The 24,434-nt window shown below is 38.8% G+C and overlaps 1 protein-coding gene across 8 annotated transcripts in view; it reads right to left on the bottom strand.

Annotated features, from left to right (window-relative positions):
• TRPC6 (transient receptor potential cation channel subfamily C member 6) overlaps window positions 1–24,434 on the bottom strand; it is a 129,705-nt gene that overhangs the window by 40,284 nt on the left and 64,987 nt on the right. For all 8 annotated transcript variants that reach the window (XM_082628697.1, XM_082628694.1, XM_082628696.1 and 5 more), the window contains one exon: window positions 21,816–22,590. In XM_082628697.1, the coding sequence (XP_082484823.1) occupies window positions 21,816–22,590 (775 nt within the window). The remainder of the gene's footprint in view (window positions 1–21,815; window positions 22,591–24,434) is intronic.

Consider the following 24,434-nt stretch of genomic DNA (forward strand, 5'->3'; position numbering starts at 1 on the left):
AGATCAGGAACAAGACAAGGCTGCCCACTCTCACCACTCTTATTCAACCTAGTTTTGGAAGTTTTAGCCACAGCAATCAGGGAAGAAAATGAAATAAAAGGAATCCAAATTGGAAAAGAAGAAGTAAAGCTGTCACTGTTTGCAGATGACATGATACTATACATAGAGAATCCTAAAGATGCTACCAGAAAACTACTAGAGGTAATCAATGAATTTGGTAAAGTAGCAGGATACAAAATTAATGCACAGAAATCTCTGGCATTCCTGTACACTCATGATGAAAAATCTGAAAATGAAATCAAGAAAACACTCCCATTTACCATTGCAACAAAAAGAATAAAATATCTAGGAATAAACCTACCTAAGGAGACAAAAGACCTGTATGCAGAAAATTATAAGACACTGATGAAAGAAATTAAAGATGATACAAATAGATGGAGAGATATACCATGATCCTGGATTGGAAGAATCAATATTGTGAGAATGACTCTACTACCCAAAGCAATCTACAGATTCAATGCAATCCCTATCAAACTACCACTGGCATTTTTCACAGAACTAGAACAAAAAATTTCAAAATTTGTTTGGAAAAACAAAAGACCCCGAATAGCCAAAGCAATCTTGAGAACAAAAAATGGAGCTGGGGGAATCAGGCTACCTGACTTCACACTATACTACAAAGCTACAGTAATCAAGACAGTGTGGTACTGGCACAAAAACAGAAAGATAGATCAATGGAACAGGATAGAAAGCCCAGAGATAAACCCACACACATATGGTCAACTTATCTTTGATAAAGTAGGCAGGAATGTACAGTGGAAAAAGAACAGCCTCTTCAATAAGTGGTGCTGGGAAAACTGGACAGGGACATGTAAAAGTATGAGATTAGATCATTCCCTAACACCATACACAAAAATAAGCTCAAAATGGATTAAAGACCTAAATGTAAGGCCAGAAACTATCAAACTCTTAGAGGAAAACATAGGCAGAACACTCTATGACATAAATCACAGCAAGATCCTTTTGGACCCACCTCCTAGAGAAATGGAAATAAAAACAAAGATAAACAAATGGGACCTAATGAAACTTCAAAGCTTTTGCACAGCAAAGGAAACCATAAACAAGACCAAAAGACAACCCTCAGAATGGGAGAAAATATTTGCAAATGAAGCAACTGACAAAGGATTAATCTCCAAAATTTATAAACAGCTCATGCAGCTCAGTAGCAAAAAAACAAACAACCCAATCCAAAAATGGGCAGAAGACTTAAATAGGCATTTCTCCAAAGAAGATATACAGACTGCCAACAAACACATGAAAGGATGCTCAACATCATTAATCATTAGAGAAATGCAAATCAAAACTACAATGAGATATCATCTCACACCAGTCAGAATGGCCATCATCAAGAAATCTAGAAACAATAAATGTTGGAGAGGGTGTGGAGAAAAGGGAACACTCTTGCACTGCTGGTGGGAATGTGAATTGGTACAGCCACTATGGAGAACAGTATGGAGGTTCCTTAAAAAACTACAAATAGAACTACCATATGACCCAGCAATCCCACTACTAGGCATATACCCTGAGAAAACCATAATTCAAAAAGAGTCATGTACCAAAATGTTCTTAGCAGCTCTATTCACAATAGCCCGGAGCTGGAAACAACCTAAGTGTCCATCATCGGATGAATGGATAAAGAAGATGTGGCACATATATACAATGGAATATTACTCAGCCATAAAAAGAAACGAAACTGAGCTATTTGTAATGAGGTGGATAGACCTAGAGTCTGTCATACAGAGTGAAGTAAGTCAGAAAGAGAAAGACAAATACCGTATGCTAACACATATATATGGAAGCTAAGAAAAAAATGTCATGAAGAACCTAGGGGTAAAACAGGAATAAAGACACAGACCTACTTGAGAATGGACTTGAGGATATGGGGAGTGGGAAGGGTAAGCTGCGACAAAGCGAAAGAGAGGCATGGACATATATACAGTACCAAACGTAAGGTAGATAGATAGTGGGAAGCAGCCGTACAGCAGAGGGAGATCAGCTCGGTGCTTTGTGACCACCTGGAGGGGTGGGATAGAGAGGGTGGGATGGAGGGAGACGCAAGAGGGAAGGGATGTGGGAACAGATGTATATGTATGACTGAATCACTTTGTTATAAAGCAGAAACTAATTTAAAAAAAAAAGAAAGAAAAGGGCAATACCATCATAAGACAAACAAAATCTAAAAAAAAAAAAGAAAAAAAAAGAAACATACGTATCAAATATTACCTTAAATGTAAATGGATTAAATGCTCCAACCAAAAGACACAGACTGGCTGAATGGATAGAAAAACAAGACTTGTATATATGCAGTCTACAATAGACCCAGTTCAGATCTATGGACACATACAAACTGAAAGTGAGGGGATTTAAAAAGACATTCCATGCAAATGGAAATCAAAAGAAAGTTGCAGTATCAAGATTCATATCAGAAAAACTGACTCTAAAATAAAGACTATTACAAGAGACAATGCAGGACACTACATAATGATCAAGAGATCAATCCAAGAAGAAGATATAACAATTGTAAATACTTATGCATCCAACATAGGAGCACCTGAATACATAAGGGATATGCTAACAACCATAAAAGGGGAAATCAACAGTAACACAATCATAGTAGGGGACTTTAACACCCCACTTACACCAACAGAGAGATCAACCCAAATGAAAATAAATAAGGGAACACAAGATTTTAATGACACATTAAACTCACAGCCAACATCATTCTCAATGGTGAAAAACTGAAATCATTTCTACTAAGATCAGGAACAAGACAAGGGTAGCCACTCTCACCACTATTATTCAACATAGTTTTGGAAGTTTTAGCCACAGCAATCAGAGAAGAAAAAGAAATAAAAGGAATCCAAATCAGAAAAGAAGTAAAACTGTCACTGTTTGCAGATGACATGATACTCTACATAGAGAATCCTAAAGATGCTACCAGAAAACTACTAGAGCTAATCAATGAATTTGGTAAAGTAGCAGGATACAAAATTAATGCACAGAAATCTCTTGCATGCCTATACACTAACAACAAAAAAATCAGAAAGAGAAATTAAGGAAACACTCCCATTAACCATTGCAACAAAAATTTTTTTTAAATACCTAGGAATAAACCTACCTAAGGGGGCAAAAGACCTGTATGCAGAAAACTATAAGACACTGATGACAGAAATCAAAGATGATAAAAACAGATGGAGAGATATACCATGTTCTCGGATTGGAAGAATCAACATTGTGAAAATGACTCTACTACCCAAAGCAATCTACAAATTCAATACAATCCCTATCAAACTACCAATGGCATTTTTCACAGAACTAAAACAAGAAATTTTATAATTTGTATGGAAACAGAAAAGACCCTGAAGAGCCAAAGCAATCTTGAGAAAGAAAAATGGAGCTGGAGGAATCAGGCTCCCTGACTTCAGACTATACTACAAAGCTTCAGTAATCAAGATTGTATGGTACTGGCACAAAAACAGAAATATAGATCAATAGAACAGGATAGAAAGCCCATAGATAAGCCCACACGCCTATGGTCACCTTATTTTTGACAAAGAAGGCAAGAATAAACAATGGAGAAAAGATAGCCCCTTCAATAAGTGGTCCTGGGAAAACTGGACAGCTACATGTAAAAGAAAGAAATTAGAACACTTCCTAACACCATACACAAAAATAAACTCAAAATGGATTAAAGACCTAAAGTAAGGCCAGACACTATAAAACTCTTAGAGAAAAACATAGGCAGAACACTCTATGACATAAATCACAGCAAGATCCTGTTTAATGCACCTCCTAGAGTAATGAAAATAAAACCAAAAATAAGCAATTGGGACCTAATGAAATTTAAAAGCTTTTGCACAGCAAAGGAAACCATAAACAAGATGAAAAGACAGCCCTCAGAATGGGAGAAAATACTTGCAAATGAAGCAATTGACAGAGGATTAATCTTCAAAATATACAAGCAGCACATGCAGTTCAATATCAAAAAAACACACAACCCAATCCAAAAATGGGCAGAAAATCTAAATAGACATTTCTCCAAAGAAGACAAACAGGTGGTCAACAAACACGTGCTCAACATCACTAATCATTAGAGAAATGCAAATCAAAACTACAATGAGGTATCACCTCACACTAGTCAGAATGGCTGTCATCAAAAAATCTAGAAACAATAAATGCTGGAGAGGGTGTGGAGAAAAGGGAACCCTCCTTCACTGTTGGTGGGAATGTAAATTGATACAGTCACTATGCGAACAGTATGGAGTTTCCTTAAGAAACTAAAAATAGAACTACCATATGACCCAGCAATCCCACTACTGGGCATATACCCTGAGAAAACCATAATTCAAAAAGTGTCATGTACCACAATATTCATTGCAGCACTATTTACAATAGCCAGGACATGGAAGCAACCTAAATGTCTGTCAACAGATGAATCGATAAAGAAGATGTGGCACATATATACAATGGAATATTACTCAGCCATAAAAAGAAACGAAATTGAGTTTTTTGTAATGAGGTGGATGGACCTAGAGTCTGTCATACAGAGTGAAGTAAGTCAGAAAAAGAAAAACAAATACCGTATGTTAATGCATATATATGGAATCTAAAAAAATGGTACTGATGAAACTAGTGGCAGGGCAGGAATAAAGACACAGGCGTAGAGAACAGACTTGAGAACACGGTCAGTGAGAAGGGGAAGCTGGGATGAAGTGAGAGAGTAGTATTGACATATATACACTACCAAATATAAAATGGATGGTTAGGGGGAAGCTGTTGCTTAGCACAGGGAGATCAGCTCAGTGTTTTGTGATGACCTAGAGTGATGGGATAGGGAGGGTGGTAGGGAGGCTCCAGCAGGAGAGGATATGGGGATATATGTATACATATAGCTTATTTACTTTGTTGTACAGCAGAAACTAACACAACATTGTAAAGCAATTATACTCCAATAAGGATGTTAAAAAAAAAAAAAAAGATTCCTTGCAGGGATCAAGAGAGAAAGATGTTAGAGAAATATAAGAGGCTCTGGATGTGAATCATTAGGTAATATTTGCGGGGCGGCTAAATGGAAAACAGCTTCAACCTGGGTATTTTCAAAGCACCTTCTTGGGCTCCTCCCCGTAAATCATGCCAAGTTTCACTTTGCTAACTGTAGGTTCAAACAGATTCTATAAAAGCAAATTAATAAAACAAATTCTGTCTTAACTGAGAATGGCTCAAACTACTTCTAAACAGGTATCTTTTCAGATAGTATAAATAAGGTCACAAGGAAACAGCTCTAGCCCTGTCATGAAATAGTCAATTAAGGTCATGGGGAAGAACTTTGAGGTGTGGAAGTATCAATATATATGTTGTCCATGCCCACTATTCCATATTATAGTGGTTAGGAGCTTGGGCTTTTAAGGTTAGATATACCTGTAGTCAAATCCCAGCTCTTCTGTTTTTTAGCCATGTGATCTTAGGTAGCTTCAAATCACTCTATGAGGTAGGTGTTTTTATTATTTTCATTTTACACATGAGAAAACTAAAGCTTAGTGAGAGTAATTGTTAAGGAAATCACACATTGCAAAGCACATAGCAAGCATTTGATAAAACATAATTATTTTATTTATATCATCAAAGGCAAGATCTGAAAACAGGCCTTTCTTGACATTTGTAAGTACCTATGGAGTTATGACAAAATTTAATGAATCTAGCCTTTCCTGTTTGTAGCGCTCAATTCTAGATTTATCTTTAGTCCTTTTGGAGATAAAAATGTAAGACTCAAAACCAGTACTCTCTAGAATTCCAAAAAAGCTCAGGTGAAATTAGATATTTCAAAGGAGGGTATGACCCTTCAAGTGTAGAGTAACATTTTTCGTAGAAACTACATGGACTGAAAAAGTAAAGTACAGGAGCTCTGTGCTGTTTCATATCTTGACTTAAAAAATTGTTTCCAATTCACTGCTAATTCTCAAGACATATTCCAAGCAAAAACAAAACAAAACAAAACAAAACCCAACAATTAAAAAATAAAATAAAGAAGAAGACTGCTTTTAGAAATGCATGCTTTTTTTCACCTTGGGAATCCATTTACAAATATTTTCATATTTTAAGTTTTCTCAGATTGAAATATAAACTCACTTAAAATGAGATGTTGGCAGTTCATTAGCCAGACTCAGCACTGTGATTTTGGTTTTTTGAAAAAGTGAAGCTGGCGGTTGATTTAATTCTGCCTTTGGCTCACATACCCACAGCATACATTAATAAACTAGAAGTGGATGCTTGCCTATTAACCTTTGAGTTATAAAGAGATGTCTGATAGTGGGTTAATAGAACAGAGTTTAGAGATTAATAGACATAAAATACCCTGTTAAAAATATCCTGTCAAAGGGTCATCTTAGTTGGATTTTACATAGTAGAAGATATTTTATGGTGTGTAATTTTAATGTCTGGATCGATACATAGAACAACATTTGCTTTATAGAAATTAAGATGGTGGGGGGAAATGCATGCCTTAATTCTCACTAATCAACCCTATGGGCTTTGGAGAAGGGCAGACCTGGATTTGAAATTAGGTGCAAACACTTACTAGCTGCATGATTTTGGGCAAATTACTTAATCCCTTAAAGCCTCAAAATTCTCATGTGTAAAACAGAGGTAATGTAAGTACCTACTTCTTAGGGTTCCTGTGAAGATTATATGAGATAACAAATGCCACTTCCAGGCCCAGAGTTGGGATGAATCAATGGCAATTATTATTGTTGTTGTTTTCATCATTTCATAAACAATATCCAGTAGTCTCAGTACCTTGGCACAAAATTGTGCTAAAAAATAATAAAGCCATTATGGGATTCCTGGGGATAAAAGATATTTCCACATACTGAGGTATAGGTAAGTCATTCTAGCTTATGCATGAGTTAACTTGAATTTTATGCTAACTAAAATAGCCTGTTTGTGGCCTGTCAAACATACATTGTACACCTGCTTTAACTGTTAAGTAAAGGGCACATTGACCAGAAGTAAAGGATATCCATGTTAAAAGTAACGATTAAATGTCTCTCTTCCTGGGAGGCCAATGCTGGTTCTCCTTCGATGATAAGACTTCCTTTCCAGGTGCCAAGGTCATACTGACTTGCTGTGTACATGCTAATCTGTTTTTTTTTTTCAAACCTTGAAGGAACATATCCCTGATTTGTTTAATGTTCTTTGTTCTGACAAGATATAAAACTGTGCTGAAGACCATGCTTTTTCAGATCAGTTCCTCAGAGTTATCTGAGAGGCTGTCTTCCAGGCTATAGTCCTCAAATAAAACTCTTTTCCATTCCTATTGTAGATTGTTTATGGATTATTTTCATCAACATTGGGTATCACTTGAATGTACTGAAAATAAAACGATTATTCATTCATTCATTCTTTCAACAAATATTCTACAAATGTTGAGCAAGCAATCAGCAACTAGTGCTGTGATAGATACAGCAGTCTTACTAAGACGGGAGTTAGGTAAAATGAAATTATGTTCCTAAAGAGTAAAGAAAGTACATAGTATCATTATCTATCTAGTGATCGAGTTATCAGTCCTGCTTCTTGGGACCATAAGTAACTCTAAGGCTCTTCAGAATAATTGTCACTCAATGGCACATTGATCATTGAGCCCTGTCACCGCTGATGTGAGGATGATTAACAAGCATTTTTACAGCACCTAATATGTGGGGTTGTGAGGAACATAAAAGGTAATCAGACACTACTCTAAAGAAAAGGTAAAAAGAGATGAGATACATTTTCAAACAAGAATTGAAGACAGACATTTTCCTAGGTTTGTCAGATGTTACTGACTTTTATGTTGATTGTTGCCACAGCAGTGGATACTTATTTAACTTAACAGAGTGTTTGATAACCAGGTTTTATCCTTTCCTTGGCATAGAAATTCTCAGGTCCCATTGAAGCTAGGAAGATTGAAGAGCAGCAGTGAAGGTAAACAGGTGCTTCAGGGGCTGAGATCTCTCAGGGTACACACGGTTGCATGTAACTTCCATCCCTAACTGTTGACTTGACTTACTTAGATCTAAAATTTTGCCAGAATGGATTTTTTCTGCCCATCTATTTAAACTGATCGGAAATTCAAAGGTAAGAACAAACAGACTCATACACTTAACTGCATTTGTTCATGTATCTGTCTCTCTTGAATAGACTTAAATATCCTTCAGAACAAAGACTGTATCTTACTCACCTTTGAGTTTCCAGCTCAGTGGGTGGCACACAGCAGGTAACCAAAACTTTTGTTGTGTCATATAAAGAAAGGAGCATGACTGGGTATAAAACATACCTGTGTTTGAATTTTTGCTCTGCTACTTAACAACTATGATCTTGAAAGCCTACTTTATTTTCTGGCCTTTTGATAAATTCTCCTAATTATGGAGAATTTAAATGCTGCTATATCATAAAGTTAGAGTGTAAATCACTTAGAATAATTCATGAAGCTCAACAATGGTCCATTTCCTCCTTCCCCTTTGGTCTGGATCCCTGCCCTGTGCTTCTGTAGGCTATTTAGCATGCAAGTGACACCTTTGTCACCCTGCTAAGGTCTGATAACAGTCACACTGCCTTTCTGCTAACAAAAGCTGCTTTTCAACTCAGTCAGTTTCTTAGAGGGTATTTCTTTTTCAAATAATGCCAGGAATTTTTGAACATTTTGAATGCCAGAACATAGCAACAGTTTAAAAATGGACACAGCAGAATGTCTTCCCTTTCCTCAAAGTCAGTGGCAGAGGCATCTGGAGGGCAATGTGCCTGTTTAGATACACACCCCCTAGGAAGACATGAAGGATCTGGAAAACCTTCAGAAAAGCTGCTTATCTAGAATGACAGGGAAGAGGACAAACTCTGATGTATAGAGGGGGTAATTTTAGGGTAATTAAAGGAAACCTTGTTTATTACCACAAACAACCTAAAATATAAATATATTCAAAAAAGGGTTTAGAGACATAAGTCATAGGTACATATTGATATACTAAAAGGAAGTTCTGAATTTGGGAGAATGAATTTGCTGAAAAAGCATCCTTGATACTGATCTCCTTGTCTTTATGATAATTCTTAGTCTTGAGTCAAGGAGAAAATCCAGGAGTTATGCTCTCCTTCACCAGGATCAAAAACAGTCAAAATTCTGTGTGTGTTTTTTTAATCGATTTGGTGTTTGTTGCCAAAATTAGGCTTAGCCCAAGTTTTAAGTTTAAGGTGGCTGAGGTCTCTTGCTACCAAAGCAAAAATTTATTTATAAAAATTCAGTATAGGGCTTCCCTGGTGGCGCAGTGGTTAAGAATCCGCCTGCCAACGCAGGGGACACGGGTTCAAGCCCTGGCTCGGGAAGATCCCACATGCCGCGGAGCAACTAAGTCCGTGCACCACAACCACTGAGCCTGTGCTCTAGAGCCCGTGAGCCACAACTACTGAACCCACGAGCCATAACTACTGAAGCCCGCACACCTAGAGCCCGTGCTCTACAAGAGAAGCAACCGCAATGAGAAGCCCGCACACCACAACAGAGTAGCCCCTGCTCGCCACAACTAGAGAAAGCCCGTGCACAGCAACGAAGACCAAACACAACCAAAAATAAATAAATAAATTTATTTTTTAAAAAATTCAGTATAAAAATTAAACTTGAATGGGTGAAAACTTTTAAATCTGGTTTCTCCCCCATTCGCTTTGAAGACCTGCAATCCCTCAGGCCTATCGGTTTTCTTCTTATTCCTGTGGTTCCACCTAATTTTTAGATTCCTCTGCTGTGGTTTGGTTGTCACCCCCACATGGAGCCAGCTCCAGACCTGATGATACGGGTAATGAGTGCAATTTGTTCGGTTTAGAAGATTCAAGGTGCAAGACTACAATTGCCTGAGGAATTCAGTAGCAACTACTCTGGCCTCTTTTGTTAAAGGACTATGGGTTAATTATGGAAAAGGAGAATTAAGAGGAGCTTAGAGAAGCTATATATTGAAGTTTACAAAATCTTTGTGAAAGTTCTCATTCTCTAACTCTCATAAAATAGATTAGTTGGGGCTTCCCTGATGGCGCAGTGGTTAAGAGACCGCCTGCCGATGCAGCGAACATGGGTTCGTGCCCCGGTCTGGGAAGATCCCACATGCCGCGGAGCGGCTGGGCCCGTGAGCCATGGCCGCTGAGCCTGCGTGTCTGGAGCCTGTGCTCCGCAACGGGAGAGGCCACAACAGTGAGAGGCCTGCGTACCACAAAAAAAAAAAAAAAAAAGATTATTTGCCTTCGAACAGAGATATGTTTTGTTTTGTTTTTTTGCGGTACCCGGGCCTCTCACTGTTGTGACCTCTCCTGTTGCGGAGCACAGGCTCCGGACGCACAGGCTCAGCGGCCATGGCTCACGGGCCCAGCCGCTCCGTGGCATGTGGGATCTTCTCGGACCGGGGCACGAACCCGTGTCCCCTGCATCTGCGTGCGGACTCTCAACCACTGCGCCACAAGGGAAGCCCCAAACAGAGATATGCGAAGACTTTCCAAGGGGCCAGAGAACACTGATAGTTTTAAGGGAATAAATTTCCAGATCTTCAACTTTCCTAAAACTGATTTCCTTGAAAATAGATCTTTCACCCCTTTACAAAATAATTCCCCACTCTCACTCACCGATGTAGCAAACAACGGAGAATTCCCCTTTAATAATTAACCCAGGTACCATAGACCTGAGGGGCTTTCTGTATTTTCCTGCCCTAATACACATTCCTGTTGAAGATGAAGTTTAATGATAGAAATACAACATGCTGGTTCATGTTGGGATGTTCTAAATTTAGATGTATGGTGCAGTGTAGTGATAGGAACAATGATAATTTTTGCTTAATGTACTTTGCCTCTTCATTCTTCAACAACTGTCAAAGAATGCATCCTTCTTGAATGAGAGGATGGCAAAGAAGGTATCAGTAGGGAATACTGAATACAAAAATCACTTCTTCATGTATTTAAATGTAAGTGATTCTTTTAAATTATTAATACTCATCTTTTGGATGTATTGTTAGCTTAAAGGAAAGACATCTCAGATGGGCAAGGCAGAAAATGTTAGGAGAATGATTCCTTTTAATGTGATTTGGAATGGTTTCCAGGACTCAAAATTTTCATAGGATATTGGCTAAAACACATGGATAAAACTTTTATGTGATTTCTTTCAGATTCAGTGTGGGTAATTCAGTAAGGCAGTTATCAAATCACATCAAGAAATAGTTATTCCGAGTTTCCGGGTAAGATGGCGGAAGAGTAAGACGCGGAGATCACCTTCCTCCCCACGGATACACCAGAAATACAGCTACACGTGGAACAACTCCTACAGAACACCTACTGAACGCTGGCAGAAGACCCCAGACCTCCCAAAAGGCAAGAAACTCCCCACATACCTGGGTAGGGCAAAGCGGAGAGATCCCCACACAGAGGATCGGTGCCGAGCGGCACTCACCAGCCCGAGAGGCTTGTCTGCTCGCCCGCCGGGGTGCGCAGCACTGGAAGCTGAGGCTCGGGCTTCGGTCAGAGCACAGAGAGAGGACTGGGGCTGGCGGCGAAAACTCAGCGTGAAGGGGGCTAATGTGCCACAGCTAGCCGGCAGGGAGTCCGGGAAAACTCTGGAGCTGCCGAAGAGGCAAGAGACTTTTTCTTCCCTCTTGGTTTCCTGGTGCGCGAGGAGAGGGGATTAAGAGCGCTATTTAAAGGGGCTCCACAGACGGGCGCGAGTCGCGACTGAAAGCGTGGAGCCCAGTGACGGGCGTGGGACGCTGGGGCTGCTGCTGCCGCCGCCAAGAAGCCTGTGTGCGAGCGCAGGTCACTGTCCACACCGCCCTTCCGGGAGCCTGTGCAGCCCGCCACTGCCGGGGTCCCGGGATCCGGGGGCGGCTTCCCTGGGAGAACGCACGGCGCGCCTCGGGCTGGTGCAACGTCACGCCGACCTCTGCCGCTGCAGGCTCGCCCCGCACTCCGTCCCCCTCCCTCCCGCCCGGCTTGAGTGAGCAAGAGTCCCCGAAGCGGCTGCTCCTTTAACCCTGTCCTGTCTGAGCGAAGAACAGACGCCCTCCGGCGACCTACACGCAGAGGCGGGGCCAAATCCAAAGCTGAGACCCAGGAGCTGTGAGAACAAAGAAGAGAAAGGGAAACCTCTCCCAGCAGCCTCAGAAGCAGCGGATTAAAGCTCCACAATCAACTTGATGTACCCTGCATCTGTGGAATACATGAATACACAACACATCATCCCAAATTGAGGAGCCAGGAGTCAGTGCTGTGCCTCTGAGGTGGGAGAGCCAACTTCAGGACACTGGTCCACAAGAGACCTCCCAGCTCCACATAATATCAAATGACAAAAATCTTCCAGAGATCTCCATCTCAACACCAGCACCCAGCTTCACTCAACGACCAGCAAGCTACAGTGCTGGACACCCTATGCCAAACAACTAGCAAGGCAGGAACACAACGCCACCCATTAGCAGAGAGGTGGCCTAAAATCATAAAAAGTCCGCAGACACCCCAAAACACACCACCAGACGTGGACCTGCCCACCAGAAAGACAAGATCCAGCCTCATCCACCAGAACACAGGCACTAGTCCCCTCCACCAGGAAGCCTACACAACCCACTAAACCAACCTTAGCCACTGGGGACAGACACCAAAAACAACGGGAACTACGAACCGGCAGCCTGCAAAAAGGAGACCCCAAACACAGTAACATAAGCAAAATGAGAAGACAGAAAAACACACAGCAGGAGAAGGAGCAAGATAAAAACCCACCAGATCTAACAAATGAAGAGGTAATAGGCAGTCTACCTGAAAAAGAATTCAGAATAATGATGGTAAAGATGATCCAAGATTCTATTTCCAAGATCCAAAATCTTGGAAATAGAATAGACAAAATGCAACAAACAGTTAACAAGGACCTAGAAGAACTAAAGATGAATCAAGCATCGATTAAAAACACAATACATGAAATAAAAAATACTCTAGATGGGATCAATAGCAGAATAACTGAGGCAGAAGAACGGATAAGTGAGGTGGAAGATAAAATAGTGGAAATAACTGATGCAGAGCAAAATAAAGAAAAAAGAATGAAAAGAACAGAGGACAGTCTCAGAGACCTCTGGGACAACATTAAACGCACCAACATTCGAATTATAGGGGTTCCAGAAGAAGAAGAGAAAAAGAAAGGGACTGAGAAAATATTTGAAGAGATTATAGTTGAAAACTTCCCTAATATGGGAAAGGAAATAGTTAATCAAGTCCAGGAGGCACAGAGAGTCCCATACAGAATAAATCCAAGGAGAAATACGCCAAGACACATATTAATCAAACTGTCAAAAATTAAACACAAAGAAATCATATTAAAAGCAGCAAGGCAAAAACAACAAATAACACACAAGGGAATCCCCATCAGGATAACAGCTGATCTCTCAGCAGAAACTCTACAAGCCAGAAGGGAGTGGCAGGACATAATTAAAGTGATGAAGGAGAAAAACCTGCAACCAAGATTACTCTACCCAGCAAGGATCTCATTCAGATTTGATGGAGAATTTAAAACGTTTACAGACAAGCAAAAGCTGAGAGAGTTCAGCACCACCAAACCAGCTTTACAACAAATGCTAAAGGAACTTCTCTAGGCAAGAAACACAACAGAAGGAAAAGACCTACAATAACGAACCCAAAACAATTAAGAAAATGGGAATAGGAACATACATATCGATAATTACCTTAAATGTAAATGGACTAAATGCTCCCACCAAAAGATACAGATTGGCTGAATGGATACAAAAACAAGACCCATATATATGCTGTCTACAAGAGACCCACTTCAGACCTAGAGACACATACAGACTGAAAGTAAGGGGATGGAAAAAGATATTCCATGCAAATGAAAATCAAAAGAAAGCTGGAGTAGCAATTCTCATGTCAGACAAAATAGATTTTAAAATAAAGACTACTAGAAGAGACAAAGAAGGACACTACCTAATGATCAAGGGATCAATCCAAGAAGAAGATATAACAATTGTAAATATTTATGCACCAAACATAGGAGCACCTCAATACATAAGGCAAATACTAACAGCCATAAAAGGAGAAATCGACAGTAACACAATCATAGTAGGGGACTTTAACACCCCACTTTCACCAATGGACAGATCATCCAAAATGAAAATAAATAAGGAAACACAAGCTTTAAATGATACATTAAACAAGATGGACTTAATTGATATTTATAGGACATTCCATCCAAAAACAACAGAATACACATTTTTCTCAAGTGCTCATGGAACATTCTCCAGGATAGATCATATCTTGGGTCACAAATCAAGCCTTGGTAAATTTAAGAAAATTGAAATTGTATCAAGTATCTTTTCCGACCACAATGCTATGAGACTAGATATCAATTACAGGAAAAGAGCTGTAAAAAATACAAACACATGGAGACTAAACAATACACTACTTAATAACGAAGTGATCACTGAAGAAATCAAAGAGGAAATTAAAAAATACCTAGAAACAAATGACAATGGAGACACGACGACCCAAAACCTATGGGATGCAGCAAAAGCAGTTCTAAGAGGGAAGTTTATAGCAATACAATCCCACCTTAAGAAACAGGAAACATCTCGAATAAACAACCTAACCTTGCACCTAAAGCAATTAGAGAAAGAAGAACAAAAACATCCCAAAGTTAGCAGAAGGAAAGAAATCATAAAAATCAGATCAGAAATAAATGAAAAAGAAATGAAGGAAACGATAGCAAAGATCAATAAAACTAAAAGCTGGTTCTTTGAGAAGATAAACAAAATTGATAAACCATTAGCCAGACTCATCAAGAAAAAAAGGGAGAAGACTCAAATCAATAGAATTAGAAATGAAAAAGGAGAAGTAACAACTGACACTGCAGAAATACAAAAGATCATGAGAGATTACTATAAGCAACTCTATGCCAATAAAATGGACAACCTGGAAGAAATGGACAAATTCTTAGAAATGCACAACCTGCCGAGACTGAACCATGAAGAAATAGAAAATATGAACAGACCAATCACAAGCACTGAATTTGAAACTGTGATAAAAAATCTTCCAACAAACAAAAGCCCAGGACCAGATGGCTTCACAGGAGAATTCTATCAAGCATTTAGAGAAGAGCTAACACCTATCCTTCTGAAACTCTTCCAAAATATAGCAGAGGGAGGAACACTCCCAAACTCATTCTACGAGGCCACCATCACCTTGATACCAAAACCAGACAAGGATATCACAAAGAAAGAAAACTACAGGCCAATATCACTGATGAACATAGATGCAAAAATCCTCAACAAAATACTAGCAAACAGAATCCAACAGCACATTAAAAGGATCATACATCATGATCAAGTGGGGTTTATTCCAGGAATGCAAGGATTCTTCAATATACGCAAATCAATCAACGTGATACACCATCTTAACAAATTGAAGGAGAAAAACCATATGATCATCTCAATAGATGCAGAGAAAGCTTTCGACAAAATTCAACACCCATTTATGATAAAAACCCTGCAGAAAGTAGGCATAGAGGGAACTTTCCTCAACATAATAAAGGCCATATATGACAAACCCACAGCCAGCATCGTCCTCAATGGTGAAAAACTGAAACCATTTCCACTAAGATCAGGAACTAGACAAGGTTGCCCACTTTCACCACTCTTATTCAACCTAGTTTTGGAAGTTTTAGCCACAGCAATCAGAGAAGAAAAGGAAATAAAAGGAATCCAAATTGGAAAAGAAGAAGTAAAGCTGTCACTGTTTGCAGATGACATGATACTATACATAGAGAATCCTAAAGATGCTACCAGAAAACTACTAGAGCTAATCAATGAATTTGGTAAAGTTGCAGGATACAAAATTAATGCACAGAAATCTCTGGCATTCCTATATACTAATGATGAAAAATCTGAAAGTGAAATCAAGGAAACACTCCCATTTACCATTGCAACCAAAAGGATAAAATATCTAGGAATAAACCTTCCTAAGGAGACAAAAGACCTGTATGCAGAAAATTATAAGACACTGATGAAAGAATTTAAAGATGATACAAATAGATGGAGAGATGTACCATGTTCTTGGATTGGAAGAATCAACATTGTGAAAATGACTCTACTACCCAAAGCAATCTACAGATTCAATGCAATCCCTATCAAACTACCCCTGGCATTTTTCACAGAACTAGAGCAAAAAATTTCACAATTTGTATGGAAACACAAAAGACCCCGAATAGCCAAAGCAATCTTGAGAACGAAAAATGGAGCTGGAGGAATCAGGCTCCCTGACTTCAGACTATACTACAAAGCTACAGTAATCAAGACAGTATGGTACTGGCACAAAAACAGAAAGATAGATCAATGGAACAGGATAGAAAGCCCAGAGTTAAACGCACGGACATATGGTCACCTTATCTTTGATAAAGGAGGCAGGAATGTACAGTGGAGAAAGGACAGTCTCTTCAATAAGTGGTGCTGGGAAAACTGGATAGGGACATGTAAAAGTATGAGATTAGATCACTCCCTAACACCATACACAAAAATAAGCTCAAAATGGATTAAAGACCTAAATGTAAGGCCAGAAACTATCAAACTCTTAGAGGAAAACATAGGCAGAACACTCTATGACATAAATCACAGCAAGATCCTTTTGGACCCACCTCCTAGAGAAATGGAAATAAAGACAAAAATAAACACATGGGACCTAATGAAACTTAAAAGCTTTTGCACAGCAAAGGAAACCATAAACAAGACCAAAAGACAACCCTCAGAATGGGAGAAAATATTTGCAAATGAAGCAACTGACAAAGGATTAATCTCCAAAATTTATAAGCAGCTCATGCAGCTCAATAAGAAAAAAACAAACAACCCAATCCAAAAATGGGCAGAAGACCTAAATAGACATTTCTCCAAAGAAGATATACAGACTGCCAACAAACACATGAAAGGATGCTCAACATCTTTACTCATTAGAGAAATGCAAATCAAAACTACAATGAGATATCATCTCACACCAGTCAGAATGGCCATCATCAAAAAATCTAGAAACAATAAATGCTGGAGAGGGTGTGGAGAAAAGGGAACACTCTTGCACTGCTGGTGGGAATGTGAATTGGTACAGCCGCTATGGAGAACGGTATGGAGGTTCCTTAAAAAACTACAAATAGAACTACCATATGACCCAGCAATCCCACTACTAGGCATATACCCTGAGAAAACCATAATTTAAAAAGAGACATGTACCAAAATGTTCATAGCAGCCCTATTTACAATAGCCCGGAGATGGAAACAACCTAAGTGTCCATCATCAGATGAATGGATAAAGAAGATGTGGCACATATATACAATGGAATATTACTCAGCCATAAAAAGAAATGAAATTGAGCTATTTGTAATGAGGTGGATAGACCTAGAGTCTGTCATACAGAGTGAAGTAAGTCAGAAAGAGAAAGACAAATACTGTATGCTAACACATATATATGGAATTTAAGAAAAAAAATGTCATGAAGAACATAGGGGTAAGACAGGAATAAAGACACAGACCTACTAGAGAATGGACTTGAGGATATGGGGAGGGAGAAGGGTAAGCTGTGACAAAGTGAAAGAGCGGCATGGACATATATACACTACCAAACGTAAGGTAGATAGCTAGTGGGAATCAGCCGCATAGCACAGGGAGATCAGCTCAGTGCTTTGTGACCGCCTGGAGGGGTGGGATAGGGAGGATGGGAGGGAGACGCAAAAGGGAGGGGATATGGAAACATATGTATATGTATAACTGATTAAATTTGTTATAAAGCAAAAAAATAAAAAAAATAAAAAAAAAAGTTTTTTAAGTCCAGCAATAAAAGAAACTATATTTAGCTATACTAAGAAAAAAAAAAAAAAAGAAATAGTTATTCCAACTATAGTCAGCTCTTTTAATTTTATTACATAAAATAATTTATATTTAATTTTATTAATTGATATATCCTATTAACAAAAATTAAAATAATATGATAGCTGACAAATCAAGTTATTTTAGCAGGCTATAACTTTTTCTTTCACTAAATACATAACAAAAGTATGGACACGATTAATCCCATTAAAAATTCATTTCCAATAAGAACTGTGTCATATATTTAAAATTTACTTTTCAAAATGTGTACATATTTGTTATTTTGAAAAATTATGTTCAACTTATGTAGTTTTGATCAAATATACTGCTAATATGTGTTATATATCATATAATATATATGTAATTGGGTGATCTATAAAGGACTTTACACAATGAAAAGCTATTACATCAGGAATCATATTTGTGGAGGAAATTGGACTGGAAATACAAGCTCAAGGAGAAAAGGAAAGATGTAGCTATTCTGAATGTTAAAAAGGAGGTTGTTTACTTATTTTTAAAATAGGTGATGGTATGCGTAAAATCACAGCACTTAAAGGTCCCTAGATACATCTTAAGGAGCACTTTAAGAGTTCTATTTTTAAATGTCAATATTTATACTATGCAGAAATTATATCTTTTAAAAATATTTAAACTTAAAAAATAGAAATATTTAGATGCCAATTTTAAAATGTGCACATGAGCACAGAATTTTTCAAATGTCTTTCAGGTGAAAAAGAAGCAAAATAATTTGAAGACCATGAGCAGAAAGGATTGCCTGTGGCCAATACAATCTCTCAGGCCCTGTGAGGCATCCCAGGCCTCAGGTGGTCCAGACTCTGCAATCTTTGTTCCCTGAGACTCTAAGGGACTTGACTACTAAAAATACAAATAGAAGGATATGTGCTGGCATGTTTGCAGTATCAGTGTTTATTTCTTGGTGGCAAAATAGAAATGATTTTTAAACTTTTCTTCATTTTTATATTATTATTTTCTAACATGACCATATACTCTGAACAAAGCAGAGGTTAGGAGCACCCATCCTCTGCGCAGTTGAAAACCTGCATGTAACTCTCCAGTGGACCCTCGGTATCCAGAGTTCCACCTTCATGGATTCAACCAACCTGGGATTGTGTAGTACTGTAGTCTATATTTAGTGAAAATAATCCACATATAAGTGAACCCGCACTCTTCAAACCCATTTTGTTCAAGGGTCAGCTGTATCCTTTTAAAGGAAGAAAAGAGAAGTTATTTTTGAAGAGTAGAGCAGCAGACTTAGCAAGAAATCTCCAGAGACACCAATCTCTTTAGCCCTGTCAGGTCCCATCCTGTTGTAAACTGAGGCTGGGCTGCTGGGAACAGGTTTAGCATCACAACACCATGGATGGTGGTGGATGGAGGATGTGCTTTCCCTGAGTTGACACACAAAGGCAATGGCAGCTCATCCTCGTATGAGGCTGTTCTTGCCTCTGTGGATCAAACTAGTCTGGAGAATGAAATATTTGCTTTAGAGTGTTCTGTCTGGTGAGAAAGAAAATCTTGTGCTTTTTTATTTTGTATTTGCCAAAGACTTAAAAAAAAAAAACCCAAGAACTGGCCTTTCTCCTTGTGTAATACAAGAACTTTTGGAGTCAAATTTCTAATTAGAAAAACTGCTGATTGTCGAGTTCTAGGATATATTTAAAAATTTTTTTTTTCTGAACTGCTACCCTCTTTTAACAGTAAACTAATATAATATTTGAGAAGGATTTTAAAAAGATATTAGGGATAAAATACTATTAAAGAGATCTGTGTTTTCAGAGAGATTTGGTTTTTCTTTGCCTTCAAACCTTCACAGATGCAGGGCATTCAGCAGAGAGTAAGCCTGAGTAGAGGCTCTAGGTAGCTGCTAAAGAGAGTGGAACTACATAGAGAAAGTATGAATGGAGGGAAAGTGCCTGATCCATATACCTCACACTTCCTGAGCAGAAACAATGTGTGGTGAACAAATAAAGGAATGTCCGGATCCTTAAATCCTCTTAATCCTAAAGGGGCTTTTACATTATGCAATGCATTTAGGGACAGTGAAAAATTCACCTTCTGGTTAGATGTGATTCTTCTCACCTTTGACCCACCTTCCCGCCCCCTCACTCCACAAGGTCATGCCTTATATTATAGTTCCTACACAGAGGTCTTTCCTCTCCTATTAGATTACAAACTAATTGAGGGCAGGATTACTGACTGAATTGTCTTTGTGTTTGTGCTACATCTCCATCCTCCCTTCTCAACTCTCCCCAGTACAATATTTGGTACAAACATGGGCTCAAAAGATGTAAGCAAGTGAATGAATGAATTAAGAATGTAATATTCTTCTGTGGTCTAGAGAAGTGTGTAAACAAAGATACAATTACAGAAACCGAAATGTTGAAACCTAAGCAGTGAAATTTCAAAAAAATTAAATACAAATTTTGAAATAATATTAATCAGAGTTTGAAGAAACTTCTCTAATTGAAGATAGCATAGCTCTCTGACTCACTGAGTCCTGGGAGTAAAGTGAGAAGTAGGAAAGACTGAGACAGGATTGTAAGAGATCATTTGCTTGTCCTGTACCCTCAGCTGCCAGGTAGCTAAAGGAAAAGCAGCATCCTCCATCCTGGGGGCCATTGAAAGGTTCCAGTGATCATTTAGCTCCCCCTCCCTGCCTGGATGGATAGGACCCAAGGATAGATGGACACATGACATACCATGCTGGGTTTAACAGTGTTCCTTCAATGACAGAGGCACTGAGAAACTGCACAGGAGAGACCCCTAAAGTGTGGAATGTAGAGACATGCTTTCTCATAGCACAGAGAACAGAGAAAATAAAACCAATATTTATCTTTGTGTAATACTGTATTTGATGAATCAGACCTGATTCCAAGCAGTGTATAGCTGAGTAATGGAGAAAAGCTCACCCTAAATAACAATAATGTACAGCAGAATGTGATGAACACTGTAAGACAGGTCAGATAACCTATGGAGGGAATTTAAAGGTGTATGTGTGTAGGTGTGTGACCTTAGACTAGGAATCTGTACTTTCACCCTCTCCAGATGTAGCACAAACCCTGGGGAAAATGGCAGCATATGACATGGTATCTCTCCACTTACCTTTTATTCAGAGACTGCTCAAAGTTCCCTCGAAGTGACTACTTCTTCCATATCTACAAGCTTTTGTTTGGATGTTACCTTGGCCTAAAATATCTTCTCCCTCATTCTCTGCCTTCCAAAATGCTACTCATTCTGCCATATACAGCTGAAATACCATTTTACACATAACTTCCCCGACACCTAATCTGAATTAAATACTGCTTTCTCTGAACTGCTACAGCACACAGCTTATAGCCCTATCTAGTAGTTTCATTTCTTTTTATACCATATTTATGCATGCATGCATCTGTCTCTCAAGTCAAACTATGACTTCCTTTATCATATTCATCTTTCTGACCTCAACAGCAGCTATCACCATGCTCTGAATATAGAAACAGTGTTTTACAGGAGACAGAATCTGGGTTTTAGAGATCAGCATCCATGGATTCTGATCCCAGCTCTGTCATTTTACCAGTTGTGGATCTTGGGCCTTACTTAACCTTTCTATTCCTCCATTTCTACACCTGAAAAGGAACTAAGGTCTTCTCAAGGTTGTGATAAGAATTAGACATAATAAATGTAAAATGTCTAGTGTATAGTAGATCATCTCCAAATGGTAGTGATCACAACTTTTACTCTATATAATAATGAGCTTGTTGGCAAAAAAAACATGTAAAATTGCCTACTGTCTAGATACCTAGCAGAGTGTGAGTACATAGTGGAAGCTTGTAAATATACCTTGACTTCGACTTTTAAAGACCTACCTTGAACTCTTTCTCAATGTTGGCCAGCACTGCCAGCTCATTGCTAAGCTCTAAAGCTGTCATGACTGGATCTTCACTAGACAATGACAGGTAAGCTGGGCTTGCCAGACCTTTGTAGGCATTAATTCTAGATCTGGAATGGCTGAAGGAGTCATGCTTCTGTTTCTGGTTGCATTCGCAGCACTTGCAGAAATAGTCATGAGGCCGTTCAATCCGAGCACCCTTCCGCAAGAGGGTGTGCACAATTTCATATTCCTGGCAGTGGGCAGCCAGAACGATTGGAGTCACATCATGGGAGAACCGTGTTCCGTCTTCATCATAGGCATAAAAATCATCTTGCTGGAGTTCAGACTGACTGGGGCTGGTTGCTAACCGCTTGCCTTCAGCAAAAGCTGGATGACTGAGAATGGCTTCCACAATCCGAACATAACCTTTACTAATAGCTAAAAGTAAGGCATCCCCAACACGAGAGAGATTTTCTTTCTTGAGAAGAAGTTCTGTAATTTCCAGATGTTCATTGGCCACTGCCAGCTGCAGGGCATTCTGGCCCATGTAATCCACACAGTTAACATTGAGTGAGAGGCATTCTTCTAACATTTTCCTTACCACTGGGATGTTGCCATATTCAGCTGCATCTAAAAAGCGTTCCTCCTCAATAGATAGGTTTGTTGAGTGATCATTAAACATGTATGCTGGTCCTCGGTTAGCTAACCTTCTCCCCTTCTCACGGAGAACTGTCTGCCGCCGGTGGGTCAGTCTATTGTCGGTACCCCGGCTGTAATAAAATAGAAAGATTGTGAACAGATCATATTAAGAGCATTTTAGTGTGTAAAATGACCTACCATTCATCTAATGCAATCCTCAAGTATATTAGATGTTGTCTCATCATCTCTAGACCAACTATAATACAAATGAAGATGCATTTATTTGTTAATGGATTCCAAAAACTTCTCATTTTAGAAAGCCAAGCACTTTGCAGATTTTAATATTTTAATTTGGGTTGGAGATTCTGGCAATTCCCATAATCTCTCTGTGCCATGCACACAGAGATTAATGTGTATTTTCAATCACAGATAGTATAGATATAAGAAAGACCCAAAATGTCACCGTTATGACATAGAATGTGAAAATATAAAAAATAAGTAGGAAAATAGCAAATCCATTCAAGTCAACATATATTTATTGAGTCCCTCCTATGCCAGTGCCAGGCATTATATAAGATCTGGAAAAAAGCAATAGTGAAAAAAAAAAAAAAAAAGAAACCTTTCTGTCCTTAAAAATCTTGCAGTTCAAAGGGAGAAATGGGCAATTAGCACATTGCCTTGTTATCAGCTGTTTAATTGTCATGATAAACTTATAGCAGGGGCATCTAACCTATCTTCTGGGAGAAAGTGACATGCTGAAAATGGAAGGATAGCAGGAGTCAGGTGACAGTGTGTTTGGGGAGAGTGTGATGAGGTCAGGTATAGGTAGAGAGCTTTCTCCAGCAGAGGGATCAACTGCCACGGCGTAGGTTTCATCAACAGGGACAATTAATGGATTGGACTCTGTTAGGCATTGTTCTAAAAATCACTGGTAACTTGAGAAAGTTGTGATCCAGGTGGTAAGTGGGAAGGAATGAGTCTGTGATGGAGACCGTGGTCAAAGTGGAGGCCAGCCTTCAATGTTGGCTTTCGTTCTGTGATAAGAAAAAGTGATTCCTCCTCTGATCGAAATGCTGCAATGAGGATTTTTTTCCCTAGTGATTCATAACTTTATGTCTTAAGGTGTTTTTGAGTTTGAAGGGCTGAAGCTTTGTCACTATCACTAACTGGAAACCCAAAAAGGACAAGTTCCTGCAGAATACGGAAGAGCCAGGTTAAAGGGGAGCCTGAAAAGAAGAAGAAAGGTGTGATTGATGATTAATGTAATAGACGCTTCTTCTCTTTATAAATGTTCTAAAAGTCATCCCCCTTCAAAGACTGTCACAAACTTCCCCATATAAAGAGAATTTAAATAGATCCAAAGACCCCATAAGCCATCTTCCCCTCCGATGTGGCCAGGCTACGAGAACCTAATTTTCTTTGCATACTAACCCTTATCGATCTTTTTACCAAAGCTCCAGGCAATGTTGACAACGGCAGTGTGATGCTCAAAGAAGTTAGCAAAATGTCAGCAACTCAGAAATAAGTTGTGGCTCTCCAAGGAGCTTCAAGATTATGCTGCTATAGTCACAAATTTTTAAAAAAATTTTTCGTTCAGCAGTGAACCCTTTAGCCAGTCATGGCCTCTTCAAAACTAACCAGGCTGATGTTTTACTGACAACTATGTAATTTTAAAAAAAATGACATTAAGGGCCATAGCCAAACATATGCTATAATACTAGTAATTTTTAAGATAGGTCTTTAGGTAATGTATCCATAGCTTTTATTAAGTAATAAGAGAATGATTTATATATCTATTTTGCTTTCTATAGCTATTGTTTTGTTTCCAATTCTATTTTAAGTTGTACCCAAATTATGCATGTGCATGTTTACAGACTCTAAAAGCTTGTTACAAAAAACAGCAGTCCCTTATTCTTCACCTTCTCCATATCCTGATCCCCAGAGGAAATACATTTCAACTATTTTAGCTGGTTAT

The sequence above is a fragment of the Mesoplodon mirus genome (genome assembly GCF_964341445.2).
Source record: "Mesoplodon mirus genome assembly, chromosome: 7".
NCBI classification, from domain to species: domain Eukaryota; kingdom Metazoa; phylum Chordata; class Mammalia; order Artiodactyla; family Ziphiidae; genus Mesoplodon; species Mesoplodon mirus.